The sequence below is a fragment of the Syngnathus leptorhynchus genome, chromosome 2 (assembly GCF_054491065.1).
Source record: "Syngnathus leptorhynchus isolate UIUO chromosome 2, UIUO_Slep, whole genome shotgun sequence".
NCBI lineage: Eukaryota > Metazoa > Chordata > Actinopteri > Syngnathiformes > Syngnathidae > Syngnathus > Syngnathus leptorhynchus.
The window spans coordinates 5,318,464-5,343,928 of NC_141196.1; the positions used below are offsets into that span (position 1 = coordinate 5,318,464).

General features: G+C 46.1%; 1 protein-coding gene across 5 annotated transcripts; it reads left to right on the plus strand.

Annotated features, from left to right (window-relative positions):
• The first annotated feature begins 7,467 nt into the window (after positions 1-7,467).
• On the plus strand, positions 7,468-25,235 carry htr2cl1 (5-hydroxytryptamine (serotonin) receptor 2C, G protein-coupled-like 1). Of its 5 annotated transcripts, none has more exons than XM_085934081.1 (9): positions 7,468-7,573; positions 7,765-7,942; positions 19,426-19,551; positions 19,667-19,742; positions 20,224-21,079; positions 21,193-21,393; positions 21,764-22,051; positions 22,153-22,346; positions 22,987-25,235. In XM_085934081.1, the coding sequence occupies exons 5-9, from the start codon at positions 20,692-20,694 to the stop codon at positions 23,554-23,556; spliced, it is 1,641 nt and encodes a 546-aa protein (XP_085790207.1). In that variant the 5' UTR covers positions 7,468-7,573; positions 7,765-7,942; positions 19,426-19,551; positions 19,667-19,742; positions 20,224-20,691; the 3' UTR covers positions 23,557-25,235. The 5 variants fall into 5 exon arrangements, with proteins under 5 accessions (XP_085790207.1, XP_085790200.1, XP_085790225.1 ...); XM_085934074.1 differs by having other exon boundaries at positions 7,561-7,942; positions 20,224-20,348; positions 20,440-21,079; XM_085934107.1 differs by lacking the exons at positions 7,468-7,573; positions 7,765-7,942 and adding an exon at positions 13,410-13,529.
• The last annotated feature ends 230 nt before the right edge of the window (positions 25,236-25,465 follow it).

Consider the following 25,465-nt stretch of genomic DNA (forward strand, 5'->3'; position numbering starts at 1 on the left):
GTGTTATGTTTTTCCAGAGTGCAAAGAAGGCGCCGTTGCCTAGTAAGACCACAAGAACGTCGCCTTCCCGTGATGTTCGTAGGTGAGCTCAACACGCAATTGAATCTTTTACATCAGGTTTAAATCTTTTAGAGTACCAGAAGTTATGGGATAATTTTGGCCTTATGTTGTTTTTAATTAGAGTCACAAGTTAGCTTGAGCTTTGTGAAATGTTGACTTTTGCGTCCATTCTTGTTATGATGTTCTTGCGGATATTTTGAAATGGATCTCGTGGCAGAAATCACACATTACCCAGGAGCCTCTTTTTCCTTGAGGAACACAATGCATCATCAGATATATATTGATAACTGCTGCACCTCACTCGGACTTGTACCAAATATCGACAAACTAAGGCTTGGCTACGCTCGCCCTGCAAATACAATATTGATTCAGCACATTCTGTGAATGGATTCACTGCTTGCCCAGTGATCGCTTTACGTGCTGGATTCAGGTTGTCTGGACGGAGGCTGCCTTCCTCCCACCAAATAACAACAAAATGGCGACAGGCCTTTTAGCTTTTAAATCTGAAAATTGGATTATTGTGCAAGACAAGAATTAGTCAAAAGGAAAGTTGTTTTCCAAGTGCCCTTTTGGATACGTAAGGGTCAACAACCTTCAGGCCTTCACCTTTCATCTCTCAGTTGACCGAATGATGGTCACCAAACAGCGTCGTCATGTTCCCAAACAATACAAATACGCGTAAGATGAAATACACTGGCACAAATCCACTTTCCAATCCATTTTTGGGCATTAATCAGGTGTTGCATCCCTGCCCCACCCACCCACCCCTAATCTCTTTTGTAATATCACACACACACACACACGCACGCACGCACGCACGCACGCACGCACGCACGCACGCACGCACACACCAGTTACCACCCTTCATTGTGCGTCATTATGCAAACAGGACTGGAACAGTCCAGAAAGCTCTTGTGTCTTATATAAATTCAAAGTGGAGCACATACGCTGACGCCTACAGGTGTGTCGTACACACACAAATACACACTCACACACACACACACACACACACACACACTTACACTGCACACATTCGAGCAGCATTATCATCCGCCCTCCTGACATGACACAAAATGTCTTTTAAAAGATGGCCGGCATGCGTCATCAGCTTATGTTTGTATTTTTTCCCCCCCCCATTTCCACAAGCTTGTAACTTTTCTTTCCTTTTGGTCCTGGACTGCATCATATTGCCATATCTTAAAATATGTATTTTGTATGTCAGGGTCAGTATAGCGTGGCCACACTATTGTTTCAATGGCAAGACGGCTTCGGTCTAGGGATGCAGCTTCAATTAGAATTGGCTCGATCTAGTGGTCACGAAGGAAATTATGAATCGGGGGCATCTTATTCCACTGGAAATGAAAGACGTTTTAAAGTCCTCGTCTGGTCGGAACACAACTCTTTTGTCTCGCTTTCTTGGTACTGCCGTACTAATCATCCATCTGGGAGGTTCAGACGTGTGATCAGCTGCTCTCTGTTCGTTTAACTTCTTCAAGGTCACAAAGATAAAAAGCCACAGAAAAACTTTGCCAGCCCTACAAGCTGTCTCAATGTTTTATGTTGTAATTGGCTTTTGTGCGTCGGCAGAAGTGTGCAATGGAAAAAGTTTTTTCTTCAAGGACAGGGACCTTGGCGCCGTTCACACGAGGGAGATGGCCACCAAGTCTCAGCACACACAGATGATTTTTTTTTTTAATCCCACTTCTTATCAGCAAAGTTGGATTTTGGAGTCAAGTTTCCAATTCGGTTGCTTTCCGAGGTTCAGCTCACATTTAAGTCATTGCTCATTTGCTGACAGAAAGACCAAAGTGCTTGTAGAATTCAAAGAAACCGCAAGCGTCAGTCTTGCAGTATCACTTTGTTCCTTAAGGGGTGCCATTGAACCTCAACCTGGCCTCCTAAAGTCATTATGATGCATTATTTACCAGACGTCAGTGAAGAAGTGTGTGTGTGTGTGTCTGATTTGATCACATCAGATAAATTGACGTCACGCAACTCGGAGTTCAGATTGCACATTTGTAAGCTTTTTATTATTTATTATTATTTTGTCATGTGCTCCACAAACAATCGCTTGTCTTCAATCCCTCTGAAGTGACTTATTGAATCTTTATTGAAGCAAACGATTGCTGATTTTGGGTGGATGCAACGTGTGACGTTTGCACGAGTGGATTCAGCACCTCACGAGCTGATTGGTTGACTTGACAATGAGCGCTGACAAATTTGCATTTGTTCTTCACATTCAACATGAAAATGTTTCCCATGCATCCATCGGTGAAGATTTTTCTTGCTTTTTGCGCTGCTGCCTTTTTTTTTTTGCGTTCCCACTCGTCCACAGAAGTTTCTGCTTCTTTCTGGTTCCCTTTTTGGGAAGAACCCCCTCCCCCTTCCACTTGCGCCATCTTGCACTGTCAGTGTCAGAGCAAGACGCATCCGTCTCGGAGCCTCATTTGCGCTCTCCATCTGCCGCCGCCTCGACTCGGGCTCGGGGCTCAGACGCACACTCACCTCAATTAAAGCATACATGTTTGATGTGACCTGAAAAGATGCACATGTGTGTTTATTCTGCGCAAGAGTGCAATCGTGGGTGATTGTGGCTTTGAACAGATTGGAAATGGCTGACCTTTCTATCCTTAATGCTGCAAAACTACTTGAGCATTTTTCATTGACTTAAATGGATCAATAGACGGCTACTTTTGTCTAAACGGAGTTCCTCAACTCACTTCAACATACGATATATTTTTTTGGGCAGCAATATGAATTGCTTTGGCCTGAGCAGAGCAAAAGCTCTTTGAATTTGAAAAAAAGCTGGATCCCCCTGGCATGTATTTGCATTCCAGGGATCAAATGGCCCTTTTTCGGGATTTACTGCATCGAAAGGAGCTTTTCTTCCCCGTTGGACTGATCACTTGTTAACTGAAAGAGGAGGTGTGTCTCATATGTGCGTGCCTGAGTGTGTGTGTAGTGACTTAGTGTGCCACTTGGCTCTGGCAAGCAAGTTCATTCTCCTTCTGCCAATATAGTTAAATCGTTTGTTGCTGTGAGGGCAAAATCGTTATTGTGCTCCAAGACTCCAATGCTCTGTGTTGTCAGCTGCGTGCGAGGAGAGAGAGAGAGAGAGAGAGAGAGAGAGAGAGAGAGAGAGAGAGAGAGAGAGAGAGAGAGAGAGAGAGAGAGAGAGAGATTATCTGCAGTTGTATCGCGCTTATTGCTTTGGAGGACAAGCTCACTTTGATCCGCGCTTACCTCAGCATCACATAAAACATGCCGTTGATGGCACAATCCAAATTAGCATCTGCCGCCACGGGTTGCGAGAACACTCGTACCGCATTAAGACGCCGATTGCATCAGAGATCAATGGCGCTTGAAGGAAGGCGGAACCCCCGAAAGCAAAAGATTACAAAACGTGACGACTCGACAACGGAGGCCGCTCGCTCTGTTGCGTGTCGTTTGAATCAACAGGATTTTTTTTTTTTGGGATCCAAACTGTCAGTAGGAAGAAGCTTCACGTAGAACCACTGGCTGAATGTGCTGATTTGGTGACGTTGAGATGAATTTGTTTGATGGACTTGCATCAGTCTGGTGGTGCAAGACCGTGCAAGGCTTCACTCTGGTTTGGATTTGGTGGAACAAAATGCTTGAAATATACGGGGAAGAGAAATTGTAATTGAAGTCCATTTTGGGGAACTTGCAACTGTCTCACCCCCCCCCCCCCCCCCCCCAACTGAGCGTGTCAGGAGCAAAGATGTTTTCTTTTAAGAGCAAACTTCAGACCATCTTTCAAGTTTCGTTAACATCCTCTTCTTGAAGGCCATTGTTAGAGTGGTGCTCACTCTAACTTATTTGCAAGAACCACACGAGAGACAGTATACCTTTTGAACACTTGCAAATGGAGAGGTCGTTCATCAATGTGCATACAGCGATGTTCGAACAAAGTCTGCCTATTTATTGAGAACAAGCAGGGTGGAGGTGACATTGGACATGTTTGGTGGTCACCTCAGCCACTGGTTAATCAGTGCCGGGGGTCACAGCTCATTGTTTTACAAGGTCGTGGAAAATAGAAACTAGTGGAGCATATTGGATGACTAACTAAGCAAGAATGTTTCCACACCATTTGGAAAGTTTCAACAACTGAATGGTTAAACTTTTCAGAGTCAAGGAAAGGTAAAAGGTTTAAACAAAGTTACATTCCAACATAATCATACGATCAAGATAATTTGTCAACCCTAACAGCCATCTTCAAGTTACTCGATATATATATAAAAATCACATGTGGGGTTCCACAAGGGTCTATCCCGAGACCATTTTTATTTTATATCAACTTGATGTCTCTTGCTCAGATTATGGCGCACCATTCCATTCCCATCTAGTTAGCGGGGAATTGCGCAATCCTGGTAAAGCTCTCAGGTGCTGCTAAACGTCTGGACAAGCCACTCTTTAGCATCCCAACCTTTTCTGTTTCAACGAGATTACTCACTAGGACAGTCACTTGTGGTTTAGGATTGACCCCGGTGGCACCTTGATTGTGACCCTTTGTGTGTTCCAAACAGACAGTAGCGTGTGTCATCAACGTGGTCGGTTAGCGCCTACTCACACCGGCTTGGGGATGAGCGACAAGAGAGATGAGAGTGACTGCTGTTTGGCTCAGAGTGGAACTAAATGAATTTTCTACCATTTTTTTAATCCGGTCAGTGTCGAGACCCAACGACAAACGAGATGAAATCTATCTTTTAATCTTTATTTCCCTCACTATTTTATCTGGGATCCAGTTGGAAACCAATTACATCCGGGCAATGTGGCCTCAACTTTGACCTTGAAGGAAATCTCAGAGTCTCCTCTCTTGCTTTCCAATCTCACAGGGTTGCCCGAGAACCAAGAGTGACTCAGATTTGTCGGAAGATTTTATTTCGATCCTGGAGCTTTGAGGCTGAGTCACAACATCACCAGGAGGCTTATTTCAACCTTTGCTCAGTCTCTACTTCAACTTCAAAGTCTTTGGCATACAATAGAGTTGCTAGCAAAGCTTTTTGAATTGAGTGAGAATGTCAACGTTTAGCGCGAGTGGCTATTGAGCGCTTGGATGGAAGCCACCGTTTATAGGATTATACCGTGCTCGACACCATCAACACTACGACTTGTCTTGTTTGCGCCGTGGGCCGTTTGGGAAAAAAAAAAAGACACAATTTTAACTTGGACCAAGTTCAAGTCTGGCCCATTTTTATGTAGCGTCCACCTCGTCGTCAACTTCTGGCCTCGGGCGACTTTGTCACCAAAAGTCTAAATTGGACGCAGGTCCACGCCATCTCTTTCTTTGTTCTAATAATAGTACTTAATGATCTGTTTGAGATCATTCCTGATTGATGTGCCCATTCGGAACGCATGCCTACGAAAATGTAAACACGAGTGTGTCTTTGTGCGTTCCCCCTCCGACGCACCCCCGGAATCTAATTTTAGAATCTCGACGCATGAGTCGTCAATCACATCCGACATTTTTTTTTTCTCCAGCAACTTGTCTGGCATATTTTACCTTGCAGGAAACACAACCAATCCTGGATTTGGAGCAACTGGACTGTCGCGGTTGTTTGGCCTCTCGTCGGACTTCATCAGCTCATCTGTTGGCTCGTTTGAAGCGGCAGTTGGGATTGAGTGGAAGCGTTCTAATGTGGTTCAGGTGCTATTTGGCGGTCAGAACCTTTTGTGTGAACCGCTCCCACTCTAACCAACTGTTGAATGAAGTTCCACAGGGTTCCGTTTTAGGGCCCCTGCTGTTTTCATTGTATTTGCTGCCCCTCGGCTCCATTTCAAAACCATGGTAATGTACTTTATTTTGGAGACAACCAGTTCTCCCTCAGGTGTCTTCTGTAGGTCCAAACTGCGTCTTCAGTCGGTCCAAAATGCTGCCGCTCGCCTCTTACCTGGAGCTCCTAGGAGGCAGCACATAATTGTAGCCTTCTTTAAACTGATTTGTCGGAAGATTGTTTCGTCTTTAAGTGGTCTCGCCCCACTTTGCCTTTCTGAGCTCTTCTACCTCTAAGTGTGGTGCCGTAACCATACTGTCATAGATCACATAGATCTTTTTTTTTTTTAAATGAGCATAACACTGCCGTTGCTACTCGGAAGATTTATCGGGAAGTTCAAAAAGAGATAAATGTTATTAGAGAAAAATGTCTAGTCACCCGCTTAATTCGTCATCTGAATGAGATTTCCTCTTCATAATAATAAATCAAAATTTACATTGCTCCATTCCAAGGATGCTTGAGTACTGCAGGTCGTTCAGATGCATCAGTTTGAGCCATTGGAGCTGCACGATTTTTCCTTTCAAAAACAAAACGGAAATGGGCAAGACTTGTCAAGTCATGCGCTTCAAATCAAAATCAGGTGGAATCTTTCCTAAATTCTCAAACAGCAAGTTCCAAGAAGTCTGAGTGGAGTCAAATCACAAGACTGCATGAAGGAAATGCCCCAAAATTACACATTTTGTTCTTCTCCTGTCTTTTCCTGAATGAATTGGATAAAAAAAAAAAAATGAAGCGTGCTCTGTTTTACCGATGGGATTGTTCATGCCACCATTATGGGATTAAGGGAAACTCTGATCTTTATTCCTCCAATAATCCTGCTTTTACGTGCACGCGAGAAAATTTCAATGCTTGTTGCCTAAATGCGAGCTAGCCTGTAAATCTTAGGTTTTAATTAAACATCGGCAAGTACCATCAATGTTTTCCGGGTTAAAGCAAAGACGATTGAGGGTCGAGGCAGGAGTCACACTAACACATCCCATCAATAGAGACCCCCGGGTTGCATCACAGTTGACATCCTGTTAAATTCCCTTTAACGTGTTGGCGGAAGGTATTATCGCCGTAATCATGGTGCGAAGAAGCCCCGAGCACTGGTCTCGGGATTCCTTTCTACTAATTCAGTTTGTTCCACACATTGCATATTCTATTCCATCTGCTCCTCTGATTAAGATTTAAAGAGTGTGTGTGTAGGATCAGGATTCAATTTCCTTCTTGTGGAGTAATGCAAACACATAGTACAACTCATGACCCACTAATGCTGTATTACAAGAGTTTCGAGGGGCTTGACGCAGATGAGCACACTGAATGATCATTTAGGTCGCTTTTCGAATTTAAAAATGAATGTCGAACAGTGTAAGGTGTAATCATTGTGTCCAACAGGGGTCTTCACAAGAGAAAGGACCTTTGCCCAGAAGTTGAGCGTTTTCAGAATTAGTTTCTGTACTGAGTGTGCGTTGCCTGTTCAGCGTATTTTGCCCGTCCTTGGAGTTGCTGTGGTTAAAAAAATAAAATAAAAAAAGAGCGTTTTGACAAGTGCAGTGAGGAAAGGTGGTTTCGTCACGCAGTGCAGCCTGCTCACCCTGCCGCGCACGCGGTTATGAGATCAGATCTGCCTCCTGCTTTTGATTTCTTCTCTCCTTGCGTCCTTTCCGCAGGGACGCGCGCGGCAGGAGCTTTTAGCACGCGCACACGCTGGCTTTCTTGCAACGTGACGGTGAGAGGTAGCTGCTTTCCTTCTTTTCATGCTTTTTTAACTTTCAACGAGGCGTATCTTGACGCCTTTTGCATGAGCAAATGAGCGGCATCCCCAGTGGACTGGACACGCGAGAGGGTCTTTTTGTCACCGCCCCCTCCCTCCTTTCTATTTTTTTTTTTTTAAGTCAGCCTCGCTGCAGGACTGCTTTGCGCACAGGCAGCTGAGTCCGGAGACAGAACCGAACCGAGAGGAAGCACTACGAGGCGGGCACCTTGCCCCCTGCCTTCGCCCTCTGTTGGGAAGCGGCAAGTTGTCTCAAGTACGTCCAGACAAGCAGCTGCTCCTCAAAGCGACGACGTGGAGCGATCGGAGGAGGACGAAGACGAGCTGGCAGGTGAGACGCGACTCTCCCCATTCAGCTCTCATTTCTCTCATCTCTCTCTCTCTCTCTCTCTGCTTCTCTCTCTCCCTCTCTGCTTCTCTCGCTCTCTCGCACTCTATTTTTTTCTCTCTCCATCTCGGTCTCGCTCTCAGTCTTGGATGCATTTGGAAGCAGATTTTGGGTGACACAACAAACAAATGCGCGCAGCTTTTCCGGGTCCTGGGGGAGCAAGGGGGAGCTGGAGGGCGTGGCCGCCCCTGCCGCCTTCGAAGCATGAATGGGCGGAACTGTAGCGCGCAAATGTCTGCAGCAAAAAAAGTGCCAGTCGAATAGCGCCAAGTGGCTTCGTGACACCTGTCGTCGAGATGCTCAACTGAGCGCGATGCTCTTTACTGCTACTCGGGTGTCCCTAATAAAGTGGCAACGCAGCCGCACGTGTTGTTGCGAACCACATGTGCAATGCTGGTGTTCCTAATATAGTGGCCGCGATGTGTCGATATTTCAAGCTCTGACGTCAGTCATCTGGCGGTTCTCCAGGAAGCCAATAAGAAGCGGGGAGATTTAAAGGCCCCTTCGGGTACGTCCTTGGAATTGAAATTGTTCCTCAAGTCTCATTTGAATGCACGCCAGAGCCTCGCTTGTTGTCTTTGTCTCGTTCTTCACTTGCCGCTTGGACACCGCGTAAAGAAACGTTTTGGAGGATTGTGTCCTCCTCCACGACCCCCAACAGTTGGCGCTTCGTATTTCTCAAGCTCATCTCCACTCGGTTATTGGCTTGATTGTGTGACCTTCTCTCTGTCACATATGCTTTTCTTTCATCCGTGTGTGTATGGGGGGGTCGTGACAGACCTCATCAATCACAAACATTTTATAGTTCCGAGATTTTTTTCTGAAAGGTGGAACACTGGATGATGTCATTTAATGACTTGACCATAACGAATGTACTCGTGACGCTGAGCTGAGCCAGAAACATCAGCCAGCTTTGCATCACGCCGTCGCTTTCGAGTTGTCACTATGTGTCGTTGAATCTTGAATTTGCTTCGCTACTCGGATTGTTCTTCTGGGACGCTCGTATCAAATGCTTCGATTAGCATCTGGGCTGACATTAAGGACGTTCCAAAATTCGCCAGTCGTGTAAGGTTTCGGCGTGCGGCCTTCGAGGACTTTCCCCTAGAAGGAGCTTTCTTCACTTTCGGAAGACCTACTGGGATTTACAACTGGGACTTTGCTCAAGATTTTTCTTCCTGTGTTCCGTCATCCTTCTCCTCTCATCTTACGAATGAGTCTTTAGCCGTCCTCTCCCACATTCGAAGAGAGCCTTCCTTCCAAGCGCTCCAAAACAAAAGGCCAGACGGGACGCTCGAGCGCTCAATTGGAGTTCATATCTTCAGGTTTTCTTATTCAATGTCAAATATTGGGCTTGTCATATAGAGGCACGAAGTAGTGCATGACTGTCTCGCATGGGGAACACAATGGCGCTTTCTTTTTTTTGCTCTGCCTCGTCACTCATCTAAATGCTGTGCCACACGACGGGGTGAGAAGTCAAAGTCAGGGACGGCGTAAAATGAGATGATGTAAGAAGGAGCTCAAGTTAAAAATAGCCAAAGGACGAACGTACAGGAGCCAGGTTAAGAGTGATGATTGTTAGAGTGGCGCTCACTCGAACTTATTTGCAAGAACCACACAGGAGACAGTATACCTTTTGCAAATGGAGAGGTCGTTCGTCGCTGTAAATACAGCGATGTTCGAACAAAGTCTGACTTTGGATTCTCGCAAGAGTATTTATTGAGAGAAAGCAGGGTGGGGGTGAGAGTGGACAGGGTGGGGCTCAATCCCTGACCTCTGGTCAAATCATAGCAGGGGGTATTTTACGATGTTGTGTAAACAGAACAACTTAGATTGCTTCCTCTGCAGCTGGTCAATCTTTGTTCTACTACTTTGGTTAATTATTACAGGTTACATTCCAACATAAGCATGGGATCAAACTAATCTATCAACCCTAACAATGATTGCTGAAGCGGGGAGAGAGTCTACATATCATTGACATCAAATGCTAAAAGCAGATGAGCACGTTAGCCTTCCTTTGCATTGACCATATTTGGTTAGACGTGCAGAAGGCGGGATTCACGTCTAATCGAGAGAAAATAATATAAATATTTGTGTCTTGGACTGTTTTCCGTTCCGTCAAATGTTCGCTGGCAACCACGGCTCCCTTTGCCCACGTGCTTAGCATAATTGTTACCCCCCCCCACCCCCGCTCCTGTGCGCAGGGTCCCGTGGGGTCGAACTTTTTCACGCGTGTCAACCGCCAACGCAACGCCGATGAACCCTTTGATAATTTGCCAGATTAGTCGACATGTTCTCGGTCGGCTGCACAGTTTCAGTGACATGATGTGACGGGTAAAAAGGAAAGGAAGAGTGTTTGAAAGATGAGCCACGATGAAATTGGGCAATTGTGTAAGAAAGTCAGCCGCTGTTTCCCCCCCCCCCACATGAACATGATCGGTCTATATGAATACTTGAGTTGTTGCTTTGGTGGATCCATCCGGCGCTTCCTTCTCGTTGCTGTGACCAAGCTGCCTTGCCGTTTCTTTCTTCCCATCACATTGGAAGAGATTGCCTGGTGGAACCCCCCTCGCCCCTTCCCGCTCGCCTCCCACCATCTTATTTCCCGCTCTGCTGCTCGATATTCTTCTCGCCTCTGAACCAGTCGAGCGCCTTCCCTCTCTGGGCGCTCACAGCAACTGCCGCCTTTCTCCTCTCTTCTGAAGGCCTCGGGGATTCGTCTGTTCCGCCCTCGCCGCCTGACAGATTGACACCAGGATGAGCAGTTGAGCTGGCGTGCGTGCCGCCGAGTACTCGCCGTTCACTCACTGGCTCACTCTTGCGTTTGTCACTTTCCTTTCTTTTCCCGCACTTTCGCAGTAGAACGAGGCGGACTTTCAGTTAGGCCAATTTCAGGGAGTCCTCGCGACTAAATTATTGACCACCTTGGCTCTCAAGTTTGACAAAGAAGGAATTGTGAGCTACTCGGCTGAGGCTTCTGGTCTTGCTTTTTGCACGCTTTGTAGATGTGAGACATTTTACCCCTGGCTGCCCTTATGGTTTGGATGCTTCCAAAACTACCTGATTGATTTACATGGTTAAAAGAAAATATATAAAATGAAATGCACCCTCATCAGAAAATATATGGAAATGTTGTTCCTCTATGCAGCACTTTTGCTGACATTTTTATTTATTTATTTATTTTTAATTGATTTATGTCAACCTGCTGTGTGCAACAATCCAGGTGATGTCCTATTAATACGGTGCTGTTTTTTTGTGGGGGGGGGGGGGGAGTAAAACTGTTATTAAAGTTGGAACAAATTAAAACCCAAAATGAGTGACATTAATAATGTTGGTTAGCACAACAAAGCAAGCAAAGTGAAGTTGTTTTGAGTTGGTGGACTCTCTCTCTCTCTCTCTGTCTCTCTCTCTGTCTCTCTCTCTCTCTTTCTCTCTCTCTCTCTCTCTCTCTCTCTCTCTCTTTCTTTCTCTCTCTCTCTCTCTCTCTCTCTCGTCAAAGTTTGATGGCTTGAAAGTTTAATTTGGACAGTGAGCTATGTTCCTTGTGATGTCCTCCTATCGAGTGCTGTGAAAAAGGCTCCATTGAATCTAAGATGATGGATTGATGTTTGGAGCATTTTTGCTCTGCAGTTTGTTGTCCCGCAACAAGCACAAAACTCGATTCATTGCTGCTTGTGTTTAAGGCAAGCCGAAAGGGGAAACAAATACATCATGTTCCTACTACCGCCTGCTATCTGTCAGATGGAGTTTGATGACTTACTATGTTTTACTGTAATTACCATCAATTCTAGAATTTGCGATGGCCGTCGTATGTATTTATCGGCCGTGCTGCAAAATGTCCTCCTTTGTTCCCCTTCGGGTAGCATTTGCACACGAGCGTTTCTGGAGAAGGGAACTTTGGAATGAAAAAGGTTTACTGTGGCTTGATTTTTTTTTTTTTTTGTGTGTGAGTTGGAACAAATCAATGGATGGAGCAAAAATAAAGAAAGCAAAGCAATAAATGCCAAAGCCAAAAGGCAAAAATCCCCACAAGTGGATGTTGATATATAAGAAATTGAAAGCTTGAAAAGCTTGAAAAGCAAACGCGGGTCAGGAGGTTTTTCTTCCCAGACGAGGTTTGACTTGATGGCAAACGTTTGTAGCCTGTAGCGAGCGCAGGAGCCGCCTCGGGTGATTAGAAGCCACACGGCTACAAACACTCGGCGTGAGGGACTTCAATGAAGATTTATTGATGTGGAATAGCCGCGCGCTCGCCTCTCTTTTCCTGCCGGCAGGCTGGCGGCGGTAAACAAACGAGGGCTCTGATTCTCTCTTGATTCCGGGTCCGACACGATGGTTCCGAACTGTTCCTGCCGTCTGGCCCGCCGGGTGACCTTGAGGCGTCCTCATCCCTATTTTCTGCATGGGCTTGGTTCTTGCAGGCTGAACTGGAAACACAGGGTGCCGTTTAATACACTCAAAGCAAATTCCTCAATGTGTCATAACCGTGAATAAACATCAGCGATAAACGAAGACGTGGGTTGATTGATCGTGACGGAATGTGCAATCCAAAGTGCTCACCTTGGGAGTAGGGCAACGATGGAGCGAAGGGAGGGAAAGAGAGGCGGCCTCGCATTTGATGAATGGAAAGAGATAAACGTTGGAAATAATTAGCTGACCAACCAACCCGGCTGCTTTGCCTTGAATGCGTCCGACGCGTCGATATGCGGCAAGCTCCCTCTTGCCTGTTTATTGACTTGACCAGAAGAATCAACAATGACAAATGATGGCGGGGAAACGTGCGTGTGTGTTTTGAGAACGAACAGGAGGAAAGGTAGACCCTATGTTGGGAGTTAGCGTGCCGCTTCGAAACATAAAAAGCACGAGTAGCCCCTCTCAATAAATGTTTCATTAAGTGGAGGTCGTAGTGGCTTTTCCTTATCAGAGCTCTCTTTTGATGTCAATAAAGCCAAAATACTCCACAAATGGCTTTTTTTTCCTCACATTTTCAGAGTTGAAACATGAATTTGGATGACAATGAGTCACCATTTCAGACTGTGACAAATCCAGGAAACAAAATGCCTTATGAAATAGTCCGACAGCAAAAGTGGGTGGGATTATCTGTGGTTTAAATCACTACATTTTTAAGAGCTAACATCTTGTTTACATTCAGACCTGTGCCGATGTTGCACCCACTGAAGTGGCCGGCCGGAGGAGCTGTTGAGATTTCTTTTCTTCACGCCTGACCTGCCTTCATCCGTCGTAGTCTGCCTTGATGCTCCCCACAAAAAAAGTACATATTTGACTCAAAGTCCCATAGGGGCATTTTGAGGATATTCCAATTTGGGTTCAGATCGCTTTCTCTCCGTTCCATGAGGGGGAGGTCGGGGAGAGGGGGGGGGGGGGGGGGGGGGGGGGTCGTGTTCAAGTTACTCTGGCTCCTCTGCTCCACAAGAAGAAAGCGATCGATTTCTCATGCAGGATTCTCCTGGGTTTATTCTTCAGCCTCGCCACGCTTTCCCCAGTGCAGCCACGGTGTAAAAGTTTTCCTCTGGTAAGGCTGACTCGTCCTTGACAGTGATGACGTTCCACTTATGTGGCCTCCAATTAGTCTGAGAGTGTCGCTCAGCGCGGGACATTGGGCGGAATTTATCTCTCGACCTGTCACAGCGTACGACTCGCTATTGGCCGAGCGAGGAGAGGAAGACTTAAGTGTTACCGCTCGGCTCGTTAGTATGGACGGCGCGGCGTGCGCTCGTACGCCGATACTTTCTTTCTATTTTCAAAGACGCCCAGTCACTCGAACTAATGTGGGCCCGCCGGCCGATTGATTAGGGAATGTTTTGGTCTCTGAAATGGTGGGTGGCGGTCTCCTCATTGTGCATGCTGTGTGTATGTTTGTGAGCACCACACAGCGCCTGCAATGTGGAGGCCGGGACACACGCAAACTCCGACCCGGTGGCTGCCATCTTTAGCATGATTATATTCAATTCAAATAGATTCCCCTTCAAAACGCTGTTCAGACAATATTAAGGATGCGTCGATACCACTTGTTTTCATACCGATACTCAGTCCTTGAATAGTCACCGATACCGAGCACTGATACATCTAGTACAAAAGTTCTAAATAAGTTTATAAATAAGGTAAATGAAGTTTTCCAAATTTTGAAAAGGACATTAGTATCACAATTTACCTCAAAATTGAGTGAAATTAATGTCAAATTTTTTTTTGTTTAATTTCTAGTTCCTCAAAATTTTCAATACAGATTTTGTGAAATAACGTCAGTATCGGCAGCGATACCTGGCGCCCATCTCTTGTATTCAGGATATCGTACCTGAGTTAATAGTGGCAAACAAGAAAGACACATTTTGGTGTTTTGGGAATGCAGAAATCTACTTGCACATCTGAGGCGGCAGGCAAAATGATAACCACTGTTTTCTTTTTTTTGTTTTATTTTGGCTTTATTAATCCGAGGAGGCCGACTTTGATGATTCTGCGTCCAATAATTGTGACGGTGTAATTTTCTTTCTCGTCATCTGTCTGTGTTCACATTCGCCGTAATTGCTGTTTGTCTGTTTGGGGTGCCGTCTTCCTTTCATCTTTCCATCTTTTTTTTTTTTCGCAAACAACCATTTGCTATTGTCACTAATGCAAACGTTGATCATTCTCACGGCAAAATGGAACATCAGCCAGCAGAGGGCGCTATCAAGCACAAAGGGCAACTTACCAAAAAAATCTACCAGCTTGGCTCACGGTCCTCAGCAGTCTCGAGTCTGTACTTTATGTGTGTTTGAACCGTTGGCGGCGGTTGTCAGGAGTCAGACGTGTACTGATAAAGGCTGCCTGTGATCTGATGATCAGAACGTCGTTGGAGACCGTTCACTCAGCAGATCATTTTCAGTGAGTTCTCTGCCTGGGCAGGCCTTGAAACGAAGAACTCATGTTTTATCATTTTGCTTTTTTTTTTTTTTGCAAAGCATGTCTTCCACCTAGTGGACATGGGTGGTATTACAACTTACATCAATTGATGAGAATTTATTTTCCTTTTTTTCCCCTCAAGATTCTTTCCTTCTGCTCAAGGAGTATGAGAATCTGCCGTGTCATTCCCCAAAGTACACCCCTTATTGACAGATTATCAAGTTCACGCTAAAACACCAGGTGGCGCTACACCCAGCCCAGCCAGAAGTTGAAATCAAGCAGACAAAAGCTAATTGCGCATCATTTGAGCAAGAAAGGCATTGAAAAATTCCGTTTCCAGGGCTTCCAGAGTCTTTGTCGTCTCGTGCGGCTGAAGGCCCCGCAAATGTGTTGGAATCTTTTCAAGCAGCTTTGTGCTTCTTGTTGCTTGTTGACTTATACTGCAGCAGCACTGCGGACAACCTCTCCTCACTCACTCACTCACACTTTATTCTCACTTTTCCCTCCCATTCTGCACCTTGGCTTTTATCGGCTCGGCAGTGGGGTCCGTTCGGTGTGTCCCCCCCCTCGCAGTCGTCTGCCACCGAGTGTGTGCCGCCCCTGCTCGATTGCATGTGACAGACACTATCAGTGACTGCGGCCGCCCAGACATGCACAATCGCACACAAATGCGGAGCGGTGGCTTTTTTTTTTCGTTTTCTGTTTTTCCTGCCTCTCGAGGAGGCAATTACACGGGTCATCCTGAATTTTAATGCGGAAATAATGGAGTCGGTGGGAGATAAAGACAATGAGGCGCGGGCGGGTGGAGGGCTTGGGAATGGCTGCAGCAAGGAAAGAGTGAAGAGCGCCGAATAACAATCAGCAAGCAGAGTGAGGAATAGCAATCAGACACGGAAGGCGCGTGCCAGGCCGATTGGCGGCGTCCTGCACATAGACGAGACGCCACTTTTCACAGCTTCCCTTTACACTTGTCATTGCCGTAAGAAAAATGAAGCCAAGAATGTTGCTTGATGTCTACCGCTGCTTTACCATGGCAACAGATCTTCTTTGAGCTCAAAAGCACATACCTTGAATCAAAAATGTCCACAAAGACATTTTTTTTTTCTTGGCTCATTGTGTCTTTTTGTCGTTGTTTACTAGCAGGATTAAACTTCCTGGTTGCTTTCAAATCAAGTCACTAATGTGGTTGGAAACGTTTTGCCTCACTGGTCAACACTTCTTTCTGTTCTAATAATCTTCAACTCGTGCACGAATACATTTCTGTGTCATCTGTGCTCTACAAAGTGCCCATTTATTTACATTTAAATTTGGATTGTTTTACAACACTCTATTGTAGTTTAAATTTTTATCCTTCTCTTTGCACCGAATGGTCTAAAATTTACTTTGCACTCTCTCTGTCTCTCTCTGTCTCTCTCTCTCTTTGTCTCTGTCTCTCTCTGTCTCTCTCTGTCTCTCTGTCTCTCTCTCTCTCTGTCTCTCTGTCTCTCTCTCTCTCTCTCTATCTATCTATCTATCTATCTATCTATCTATCTATCTATCTATCTGTCTATCTGTCTGTCTGTCTGTCTGTCTGTCTGTCTGTCTGTCTGTCTGTCTGTCTGTCTGTCTGTCTGTCTGTCTGTCTGTCTGTCTGTCTATCGCTCTATCGCTCTATCTCTCTATCTCTCTATCTATACTTTATATATCAGAATTGAATTGAAGGTAAAATGCTGAATTGAATTTGTTGGCTGAGTGAATACAAACAAAACGATATTGAAGTTACTCTTAATTGGTATTAGGTGATAGGACATCCGTTGCTTTCGACTTAATGTGAAGATAACGGCACTGTTGACATATCTGTGTGGCCTGCGCTACGACCGGGATCAGAGAAAAACAAAACATCTGGCGTCTTGAACGTGTTTGTAACATGGATGTGCTCCAGCCCGAGCACTGCAGCTTTTGCTACTTGTCGCTCTGTGACGTCACGACTACACGCCATGATTCTTGTATTGATTCACAACACGCACACATGCAGATGAGGCAAGAGGAGGGAAAGGTCATGTCTCTCATGCTAATTAGCCTCCTTTGGCCTCCGGGTGGGTCTGGAGGAGCTTTTCAGCCCTTCTCATGCCTTGGGTCCTCCTCTTCCGCCTATCTGGCCGCCATCCTTCGATGTACTCCCCCCCCCCCCCCCAACACACACACACATTACACCATGAAGGTCAAACATCCTCTTGTGCGTTTTCAGTCACTCGTTTACTGTCAAACTGAGTGGTGTGACAAGAGAATTGAAAATAAAATAAAAAACTGGCGTAGAAAACAAACATGTCACTCGCAGGCATCAAATTGTCTCACAGATATATTCAGATGCTAATACACGTCATGCTAAAGGCTGTTTGCAAGCACAGCGCTCTTGATAAACGACAACAACGAACGGATTATGTTCGCCTTGGCCCATCCCGTTCGTCCTCGCTTCAATCGCCTCGAGGCTTCGTCGGTTCCATTCGGATTGATTGTCCTCTCCGCCTTGTTTAGCTTTCACCGACGTACACACGTTTGCGTTTTGTGCTTGATAACATTGTGAGATAAAAATCAAGCACATTTTCGGGACGCGCGTATCGATACTTTATATTCACGATTACTCGTACTCGGTCTGAGAAAAAAAGCCATCTGGGTGCATTATTGTCACATTAGGAACGGTTCTAATTCAATGCGTGTTACAATCTCCAATGGGCCGCCTGCTATTGGCTAGCAAAATTGAGGCGTACAGTTGATGTGTGTGACATTTGGCGGCGGGGCAGCGAGCCAGATGACTCTCATCATCAGTAATGGACGGCGCACTAAACGCCTTTATCGCCATCAACTTCCCATGTGACTGATGACGGAATCGCTTCGTTCGGCTGGGTCACCTTCAGCGGTTTTGGTCCGCTCCATCCGCTAACGTTTTCTTGGCTCGGGATGACAAGGCGCTAAAGCTGCCATCCCGTTTACGTTTGTGCAATTGCTGTGACGGCATTTGCATTCGCCCTGCGCTCCGAGGGTGTTCATCCAGTTGCATGCAGGACAAAATTGTTTTGGGGCTGGAGGAGCACCATTGAAATGCACAAAGTGGCTGTTCTCCTCCAAGTGGTAGATGGAGAGATGGATAGCGTGAGTGCAAAGCTGCCCACTCAAGGGCAAAGAGCACCTTGACAGCCTTCCTGACAACAGATGTGTCCCTTTCTTTCTTTGCTCCCATCGCTGTTACTCCTCCCCCACGTCCTCCTCGAGCCAAGTCGGAAAGATTACGACTGGATTTGACGCGTCTGATTATTTCGTACACGAGACCGCACAAGGACTGCAGAGAACCACGGTGGCATCTATGAAAGAGTCCCAACAATTGCCTTTAACGTGCAATTGAACGCGGAGTGTCATTGATGGCTCGGGTGTGAGTGGGAAGACAAAAAGCGGACAGCTTGAAGGTCTTTTGTGCGCGTCTGCCTTTCAATCCTCCTCCGGCCTTTCCAAACCAAAAATACTACTTCAAGAGCATGTTATCTTTTTAAACACACTCTCACATGCACACACACACATACACACGTCTGTCACGGACTAAACGAAGGGTGCGTGTCATTTGAAATGATTTTTTTTTCCCCTCTACTTGTACCTGTTCACGAACATATATATATATATATATATATATATATATATATATATATATATATATATTATTATATATATATTATTATATATTATTTTTACTATAATGTTAATTATATAATTTTATTATTATTATTATTATTAAATAATTATTCAATCATGATAATTGTATCATTATTATTATTTTATATACTAATTATATATATCTGAGTTTACGTTGAAATCAGGCATCCATACAAAGGCTAACCTGTTGCCACCAATTTCCAGATGGAATACATTTCAAAGAAGCTTACACATTCCTCCCTCGCTCGCTCGCTCGCTCGCTTGCTCGCTGGCTGCCAGCCGTAGCTACGTAATGGTATTCCATCTGTGAGCTCCAGTTGGTGGCCACCTGGCTTAGTCCCGATGACAGAGTCCTTTGGCCTGACATGTTCCTACATCATTGCTGAACTCCGGTTTACAGCGGGAGAGTCATTCTAGGTTAAAGTGCATTCCGAGCTCAAGCCCTGCCCGGCATGTTGCGACTGTAAAAGTCACCAACAAAAGAACAGACAATCATCAACATTCACATGAGCAATTTTCAGTCTTGCATGAAGCTAACATGTTTTTTTTAGCAGCGCTGAGCACTTGGGGAAGTTCTGTTGGTCTGTCATTTGTCATTCGCCAGCGGCCCACTTGTCCGCCATCATGATTTCAGGCCGGCCCAGTCCGTCGCTTTGTCATCTACAGTTGGTCACCGTTATTTTAGGAGAGTCCATAAAACAATTGTTTACAAGGGTATAAAATTGTTTAAGGACCCCTGCGCGCGAAATACAATTCCATTTTTAGACTTATCGCCAAAGTGCCCCTTGTAGCAGCTCCCGACAGTCGTGGTCAAAAAATAAAAAGCCTATCCTCCCGTCCTGTCCACGCAGGCGCAGGGACACCCGTGATCCCGCCGCTGGACTGACAGATGACGAAAGCGACGGCCAGGTGGGAACGTGACAGGAAGAGCCGGACGACAACGGGAAGGCTCACAAATAGCAGCCGTCCCTCCCGAGGTGAGAAGCCGTCCCAGCGACTTTTTTCATGTTCCTAACGTGGTGTGTTTAAAGTTTGAGTTTGAGTGACACGTGCCAGACGTATCTCAGCAGCGTTTCTTCTTCTTCATGCCAGTTTGGGACTCTTAGGCTGACTGGCAGATCCACACCTCACGCGGAAACGCCCACGCAGCTTCGCACTCTGCCGTCCTGTGTGTGCAAACACAAGCTTCGCAACTCTTCACCCACACGCTTTGAAATCGCCGACTCAGCGCGCCGGGATGCATAACACTCGCATATGCCAAATGGCACTTTGTGATCTTTGCGATTGTGCCATCCAGTCAGTCGAGGACACTTCTGATCCTTACCGTGGAATTTCTACCCTCAAAAAAATGAGTCATTTTCGTCGTCTTTAGTGTGGCTCCGTGAATTCCCGCTCCACTCATGCGGACAAATTCATCGAGTGTACCGATCTGGGCTCAGTCCTCTCCAGTCGTACCATCCAATGTACTCTCTATTTGAGCAGTTCCATTGACCTCATCTTTCCCAGACCGAATGAAACCACTTTGATTGATTCTTTTCAAATTTCTGTACCCGGAAGACTGAAGTGCCCTCTGGCAAACAATAAAACTCATCTCAGTCATCCTCATGTCAGAATTTCAAAAGTTGACTTAGCTTCTTCCTCTTCCGCAGCCCGGTTGCGGATAAAAGGTGGGAGAGGAAACGTGATGAATCACAAAAGAGAGGACTGGAGGAGGGAGTAGACACGACTTACTTCACAGTTAATGTTATCATTTCAAGTTTTCAAGAAATGGGAGGTGAAAATTTAATGAGAAGGGACTGAGGGAAACCTGACAAGCGATATATTTCCAGACTTTAATGGCATTTTATGAATCCTCTTCTCCCCAGATTGGTTCCCACGTGACGAAGGACATCCCCGTAAGCGTATTCCAAGTGTGCCATGAACATCGCGAGCCCACTCTTGAGATCCAGACGGAGGGCTGCGGAGCTTCCTAGCTGGAAACCTTTGGCATGGGATTTGAACTTGAACCTGAAATGATCATCGGCGTTCGTTGTTTTAACAATTGCCTCCAAAGCGGTCGAGTAAATCTCTCTTGATGCCTCTCCGACCTCCGACGGGTTAAGGCTCTCTCCTCCGGGATGGGCAGCCTGGCGACGGCTCCCCTCGGCGGCTTCGGGACCACCGTCGCCGCCTCCCCGGAAGTCGCGGGCCGGACGTCCTGGCCGGGTAATGGCTCGCCGGAGCTCAACGAGAGCCTCGGCACGGTGGTGGCTACGAGTGCCGGCGTGGACAACTTGACGTGGGAGGGGGTCACTAGCTCGGCCATGAAGGAGAAGAACTGGCCGGCGTTGCTCATCCTGGTCATCATCGCGCTGACCGTCGGCGGCAATATCCTGGTCATCCTGGCCGTCTCGCTGGAGAAGAAGCTTCAAAACGCCACCAATTTCTTCTTGAGGTCTCTGGCGGTGGCCGACATGCTGGTGGGCATCCTGGTCATGCCCATCTCACTCATCAACATCCTGTACGGTGAGTCTGCCGACCCCCCCCCCCCCCCCCCCCCAACTGGAAGACCAATAGAAAAAGCTCTGTTTGGGATTGGACTTCCAGTTGCTTTTTTTTTTTTGGTGTCGTCTACGTAGATTACGCTTGGCCCCTGCCCAGCGCATTGTGTCCCATCTGGATCTACCTGGACGTGCTGTTCTCCACCGCCTCCATCATGCACCTGTGCGCCATCTCGCTGGACCGCTACGTAGCTATCCGCAACCCCATCGAGCACAGTCGCTTCAATTCCAGGACCAAAGCCATGATGAAGATTGCCGCCGTCTGGACAATATCCATAGGTATCCATAAATGGATTAGTCCTGTTTGACAATCAATTGCTTTCAGTTTCTCTTTCTCTCATTCTATACGGGAGACATGGAACTCTCTCTGGCGAGGAGCTTGGTCGAGTAAAATCAATCCATAATTCATACAGGCCGCTGTTTTCTTTTTTAATGTTTGCATCTGGACTAAAAAGCTTTCAATTGCATCCTCTCAGGTGAGGCATAAATTCCGTACTAACAAGAGCGAACGCACTTTTGATGCACGCCGGCACTCCACAACCAAAAACACGTCATTGTCTCATTACGGTTGAGATGAACCATAAAGAATCTCCTCCTCCAAGAATTGAAAGAGAAGAGCTTGACGACACAGCACTTTGGTTGTTCGCAGGCGTTTCCATGCCCATCCCGGTAATCGGCCTCCACAACGGGGACAAGGTCTTTGTCAACGGCAGCTGCGTGCTCAACGAGAAGCGCTTCATACTGATCGGCTCCTTTGTGGCCTTCTTCATCCCGCTGGTCATCATGGTGGTGACGTACGGCCTCACCATTCAAGTGCTGCAGAGGCAGGCCACCGTTTTCCTGTGCGAGGCCAAGACGTCCTCCCAGCAGCCTTTGCAGCCCTCCGTTGTGACCGCCGCCTCGGAGATCCAGGCGCAAGCCTCGCCCGAAGCCCCAGGTGAGGTCCCTCTTCACAACTTTTGTCTACCAGAGGCGGGGTGTGGACACTTTCAGATGGCAAATTGACAAGATTTAAGATGGACGCCTCTCCCAAAACAGAGCTCAAGTCAGCGTCTGAGCCCGGCATCCTCCTCAGCGTCTCCACGTCGGAAAGCGTCAGCATCCTTCCGGGATCAGAGGCCACGTCTCAGCTCAGCTCGCCGTCCGCCGGGCCCGGACGGAGCGACGGCGGCGGTTGCCACGGGCGACGGGGGATGATGCAGGCCATCAAGAACGAGAGGCGGGCCTCCAAGGTGGGATTGGCTGTTTCTCATGAGCTTTGAGTTTGAAAGAGTGCCAAATGTTGCAGTTTGAGGAGAGGGCAGAAATCGGAGCGGTGACCTTTTTATATTTCCACTTGTCAAGCTCCTTTAAGTTAAATCATTTGTGTAATGCAATTTTGAGGTCTGATCTCAAGCAGCTCAGCTCCATTTCTGGTGCGAAAATAAAAACGAAGAAGAGGGGGAGGCGTATAACTTGCGTCCTTGAAAGATGAATTGCATTTGCAACGTGTTCGCAATATGATGAAACGCACGTTGAAAAGCTGCGACTTGACTGGGCATCTGGAGCGTCAAGGCTGTAATTAAAGCCTGCCTGGAATTTTCCGCCACACCAGACCTCAAGGGGAGCAGGCCTTGGTGTTTCATTTAAAAGTATAGCTAAAAATGTTTGCAAAAAATTTCTTCATTCTATAAAATCTTCCAATTAACTTTGAATGTTGTCAGCATCTAATAAAATAACCTGTTGTAACGTGAGTAAGTAGTACTAAAAAGTAATCTCAGAAGTAATCAGGTGACGTACTGCCCCCTAGTGGATATGTACGTGCAATGCTTTTAACGTTCTCTTCATCCGTCTCTTCAACTTCCGCTTTACTCCCACTGTGTCCGCCTTCAGGTGTTGGGAATTGTCTTCTTCCTCTTCCTTGTAATGTGGTGTCCCTTTTTCATCACCAACGTCACCCTGGTGCTGTGTGGCACCTCCTGCGGCGAGTCTCTGCTTCACGAGATGCTCAACGTCTTCGTGTGGGTGGGCTACATCTCGTCGGGGGTCAACCCCCTCGTGTACACGCTCTTCAACAAGACCTACAGGAGAGCCTTCTCCAGCTACATCCGCTGTCGCTACAACATGGGTGCCAATGCTAACGTAGTCGGGGCCGGCCAGGTCTTCAAGAACCCACTTATGGCGGCGCCGCCGTCCTCGCATGCCGTCACGCCGCTCCTAGTGGACGGCCACAGGAAGCCGAGCGCCGAACGGGGTAACTGTCGAAACGGCGGCCAGCCGCCACCTGACTCGGAGGACGCCACGGACGACGGGACACAAACGGCGGTAGGCGTGGTACCGAGCCTCTCCCTGTGCCACGACGTTGGCGGGGCCTTTTCTGAAACCAAAGCTGAAACGGAGGAACAGGACCTGTCGCTCATTAGCTGTAGCCCCGCCTCCACGATCCACACAAGCAGCGTGTGACCTTTTTGGACGTGCTCTCTTCTGGCTCACCTTAGCCTGAAAAGTGGAGGAGGCCTCATCCGTGTCGTAGTGGAAGGCAGCAGAACCCCGAACACGAATGTCTCACGACGTGCGCGTGTTTGTGTACGTGCGTGCGTGTACATGTGTGTATATCGTTTTTAAATAAACAAAAACAAAGGTTTCATTAGGAAACGTATACACACGGATGCATTCACGCACGCGCGGACGTGAGTTTGTATATGTATATGTGTGTATATATATATATATATCTATATATATATATATGTATTTCTACGTGTATATACGTGTATATGTGTGTACATATATACACAGACACATCCACATATACATAGTAGGTCTTCCGCAAATGTGATCTGGTCACGTTTGCACTGTGAAAATGAGAAAGATTAACACAGAGGTCATACGTAGAATGCCTGATTCATTTTCCTACAATGCCTTTTTTTTCTGCATGAGCTAACAAGGTGCGAGCACATCAAGTGTGACCACACTGGTCTCCTGCTGGCTCAGTTCCATCTTGTGCTATCCCGTCACTGATGCGCGGAACTCAAAGGTGGGTTCATGCTCAACGTTTGATTTGATCCAAACTGCCCTGATTTAAGAGGAAATATCCTAATTTCCATCTATCCAAATCCATCCCATCAGAGGGATCCTATGATTTATCCTAAGGAAATGTGAGAAGAGATTCTCAGTCAAGTTGAGTCAAAGAGGAGATGTTTGTCATCAGTGGAGAAGATAACTACAGTACGTAGGAAGAGAATGCATGTGTGTGTCCTTCAATGGAAACTTGCAGCAGACTTTTTGTTGCTAGGCAACAACGTTTTGCAAAAGATCAAGATGTATTGTTGTCCCGTAACCTTCCCGAACGATTCAATATCATCACAGCCTCATAATGGAAGATTGACTCATTTGCGTATGAGCATGGTAACACTTTTGTTGAATACATCAACAAATATATCCTCAACCAGGAAGTCGCCAGCAATTTTTTGACAATAATCGACCACAGAGCAAATGACCAAATGTCTTGTTCTATTTCTTTCAAAGCGGGGTGTTGCAATTTATTGATATAAAAAAAAAGGATTCCAATGGATGGCCGCGTGTCTTTTATCCAACCCGCAGCTGTCCAAACTTTGTTCACAGAAGGCCACACAGAAAAATGAAAAAGGGTTGCATGTTTCAACATACTGTATGTCAATATATGCAAAGCAATTCAGAAATATGTTTTCAAAGCAACAGTTGACTTTTAAACTTTGTCTTCTGGTTTTATACGCACAGTAGAAACAACGCATTGAGCAACAAATGTCTTACTATTTTGTTCGCCTGCCTCCACTTGTAAAAAGTATAAATACAATTTTTAATATAAAATCAATTTTAAATAATGTAAGGTTGATTTAAAAACTAAAATTTAAAAACAATGAGAAATGCGGCACCAAATCACCTGATATATTGTAACATTAAACTTTCATTAAAAAAAGAATGTAATGTCAAAAAATCTGGGGCCTTCAAATTACTGCAATTCTATCCATAAAAATATCGGTATTAAATATCATTAAAGATAAATTAAAAAACAGTGTAGTGTTTTGCACGATGCAACATTCAACTTGAATTTGTTCTGCCATGAAATAGTCATCTTGATCAGGACCGCGGACAGCGAATCGCAAACTTGTTTCTATTGCAACAGCGACGCCGTGTGGCGAGAGGACGCACTTGGGAGCACGTGACGCAATTGAATTTCACCTGAAAGTTGAAATTGATTATGATTATTGTCAAAATTCAGCCAAAGAGACCATTTATTGTTGAGCAGCTTCTATCACGTGACGTCATCTTATTAATGACGCCTCGCATAATTTCTCGAGGCCGTTTTTTTAAGGAAGGAATCGCTGACGTCAGA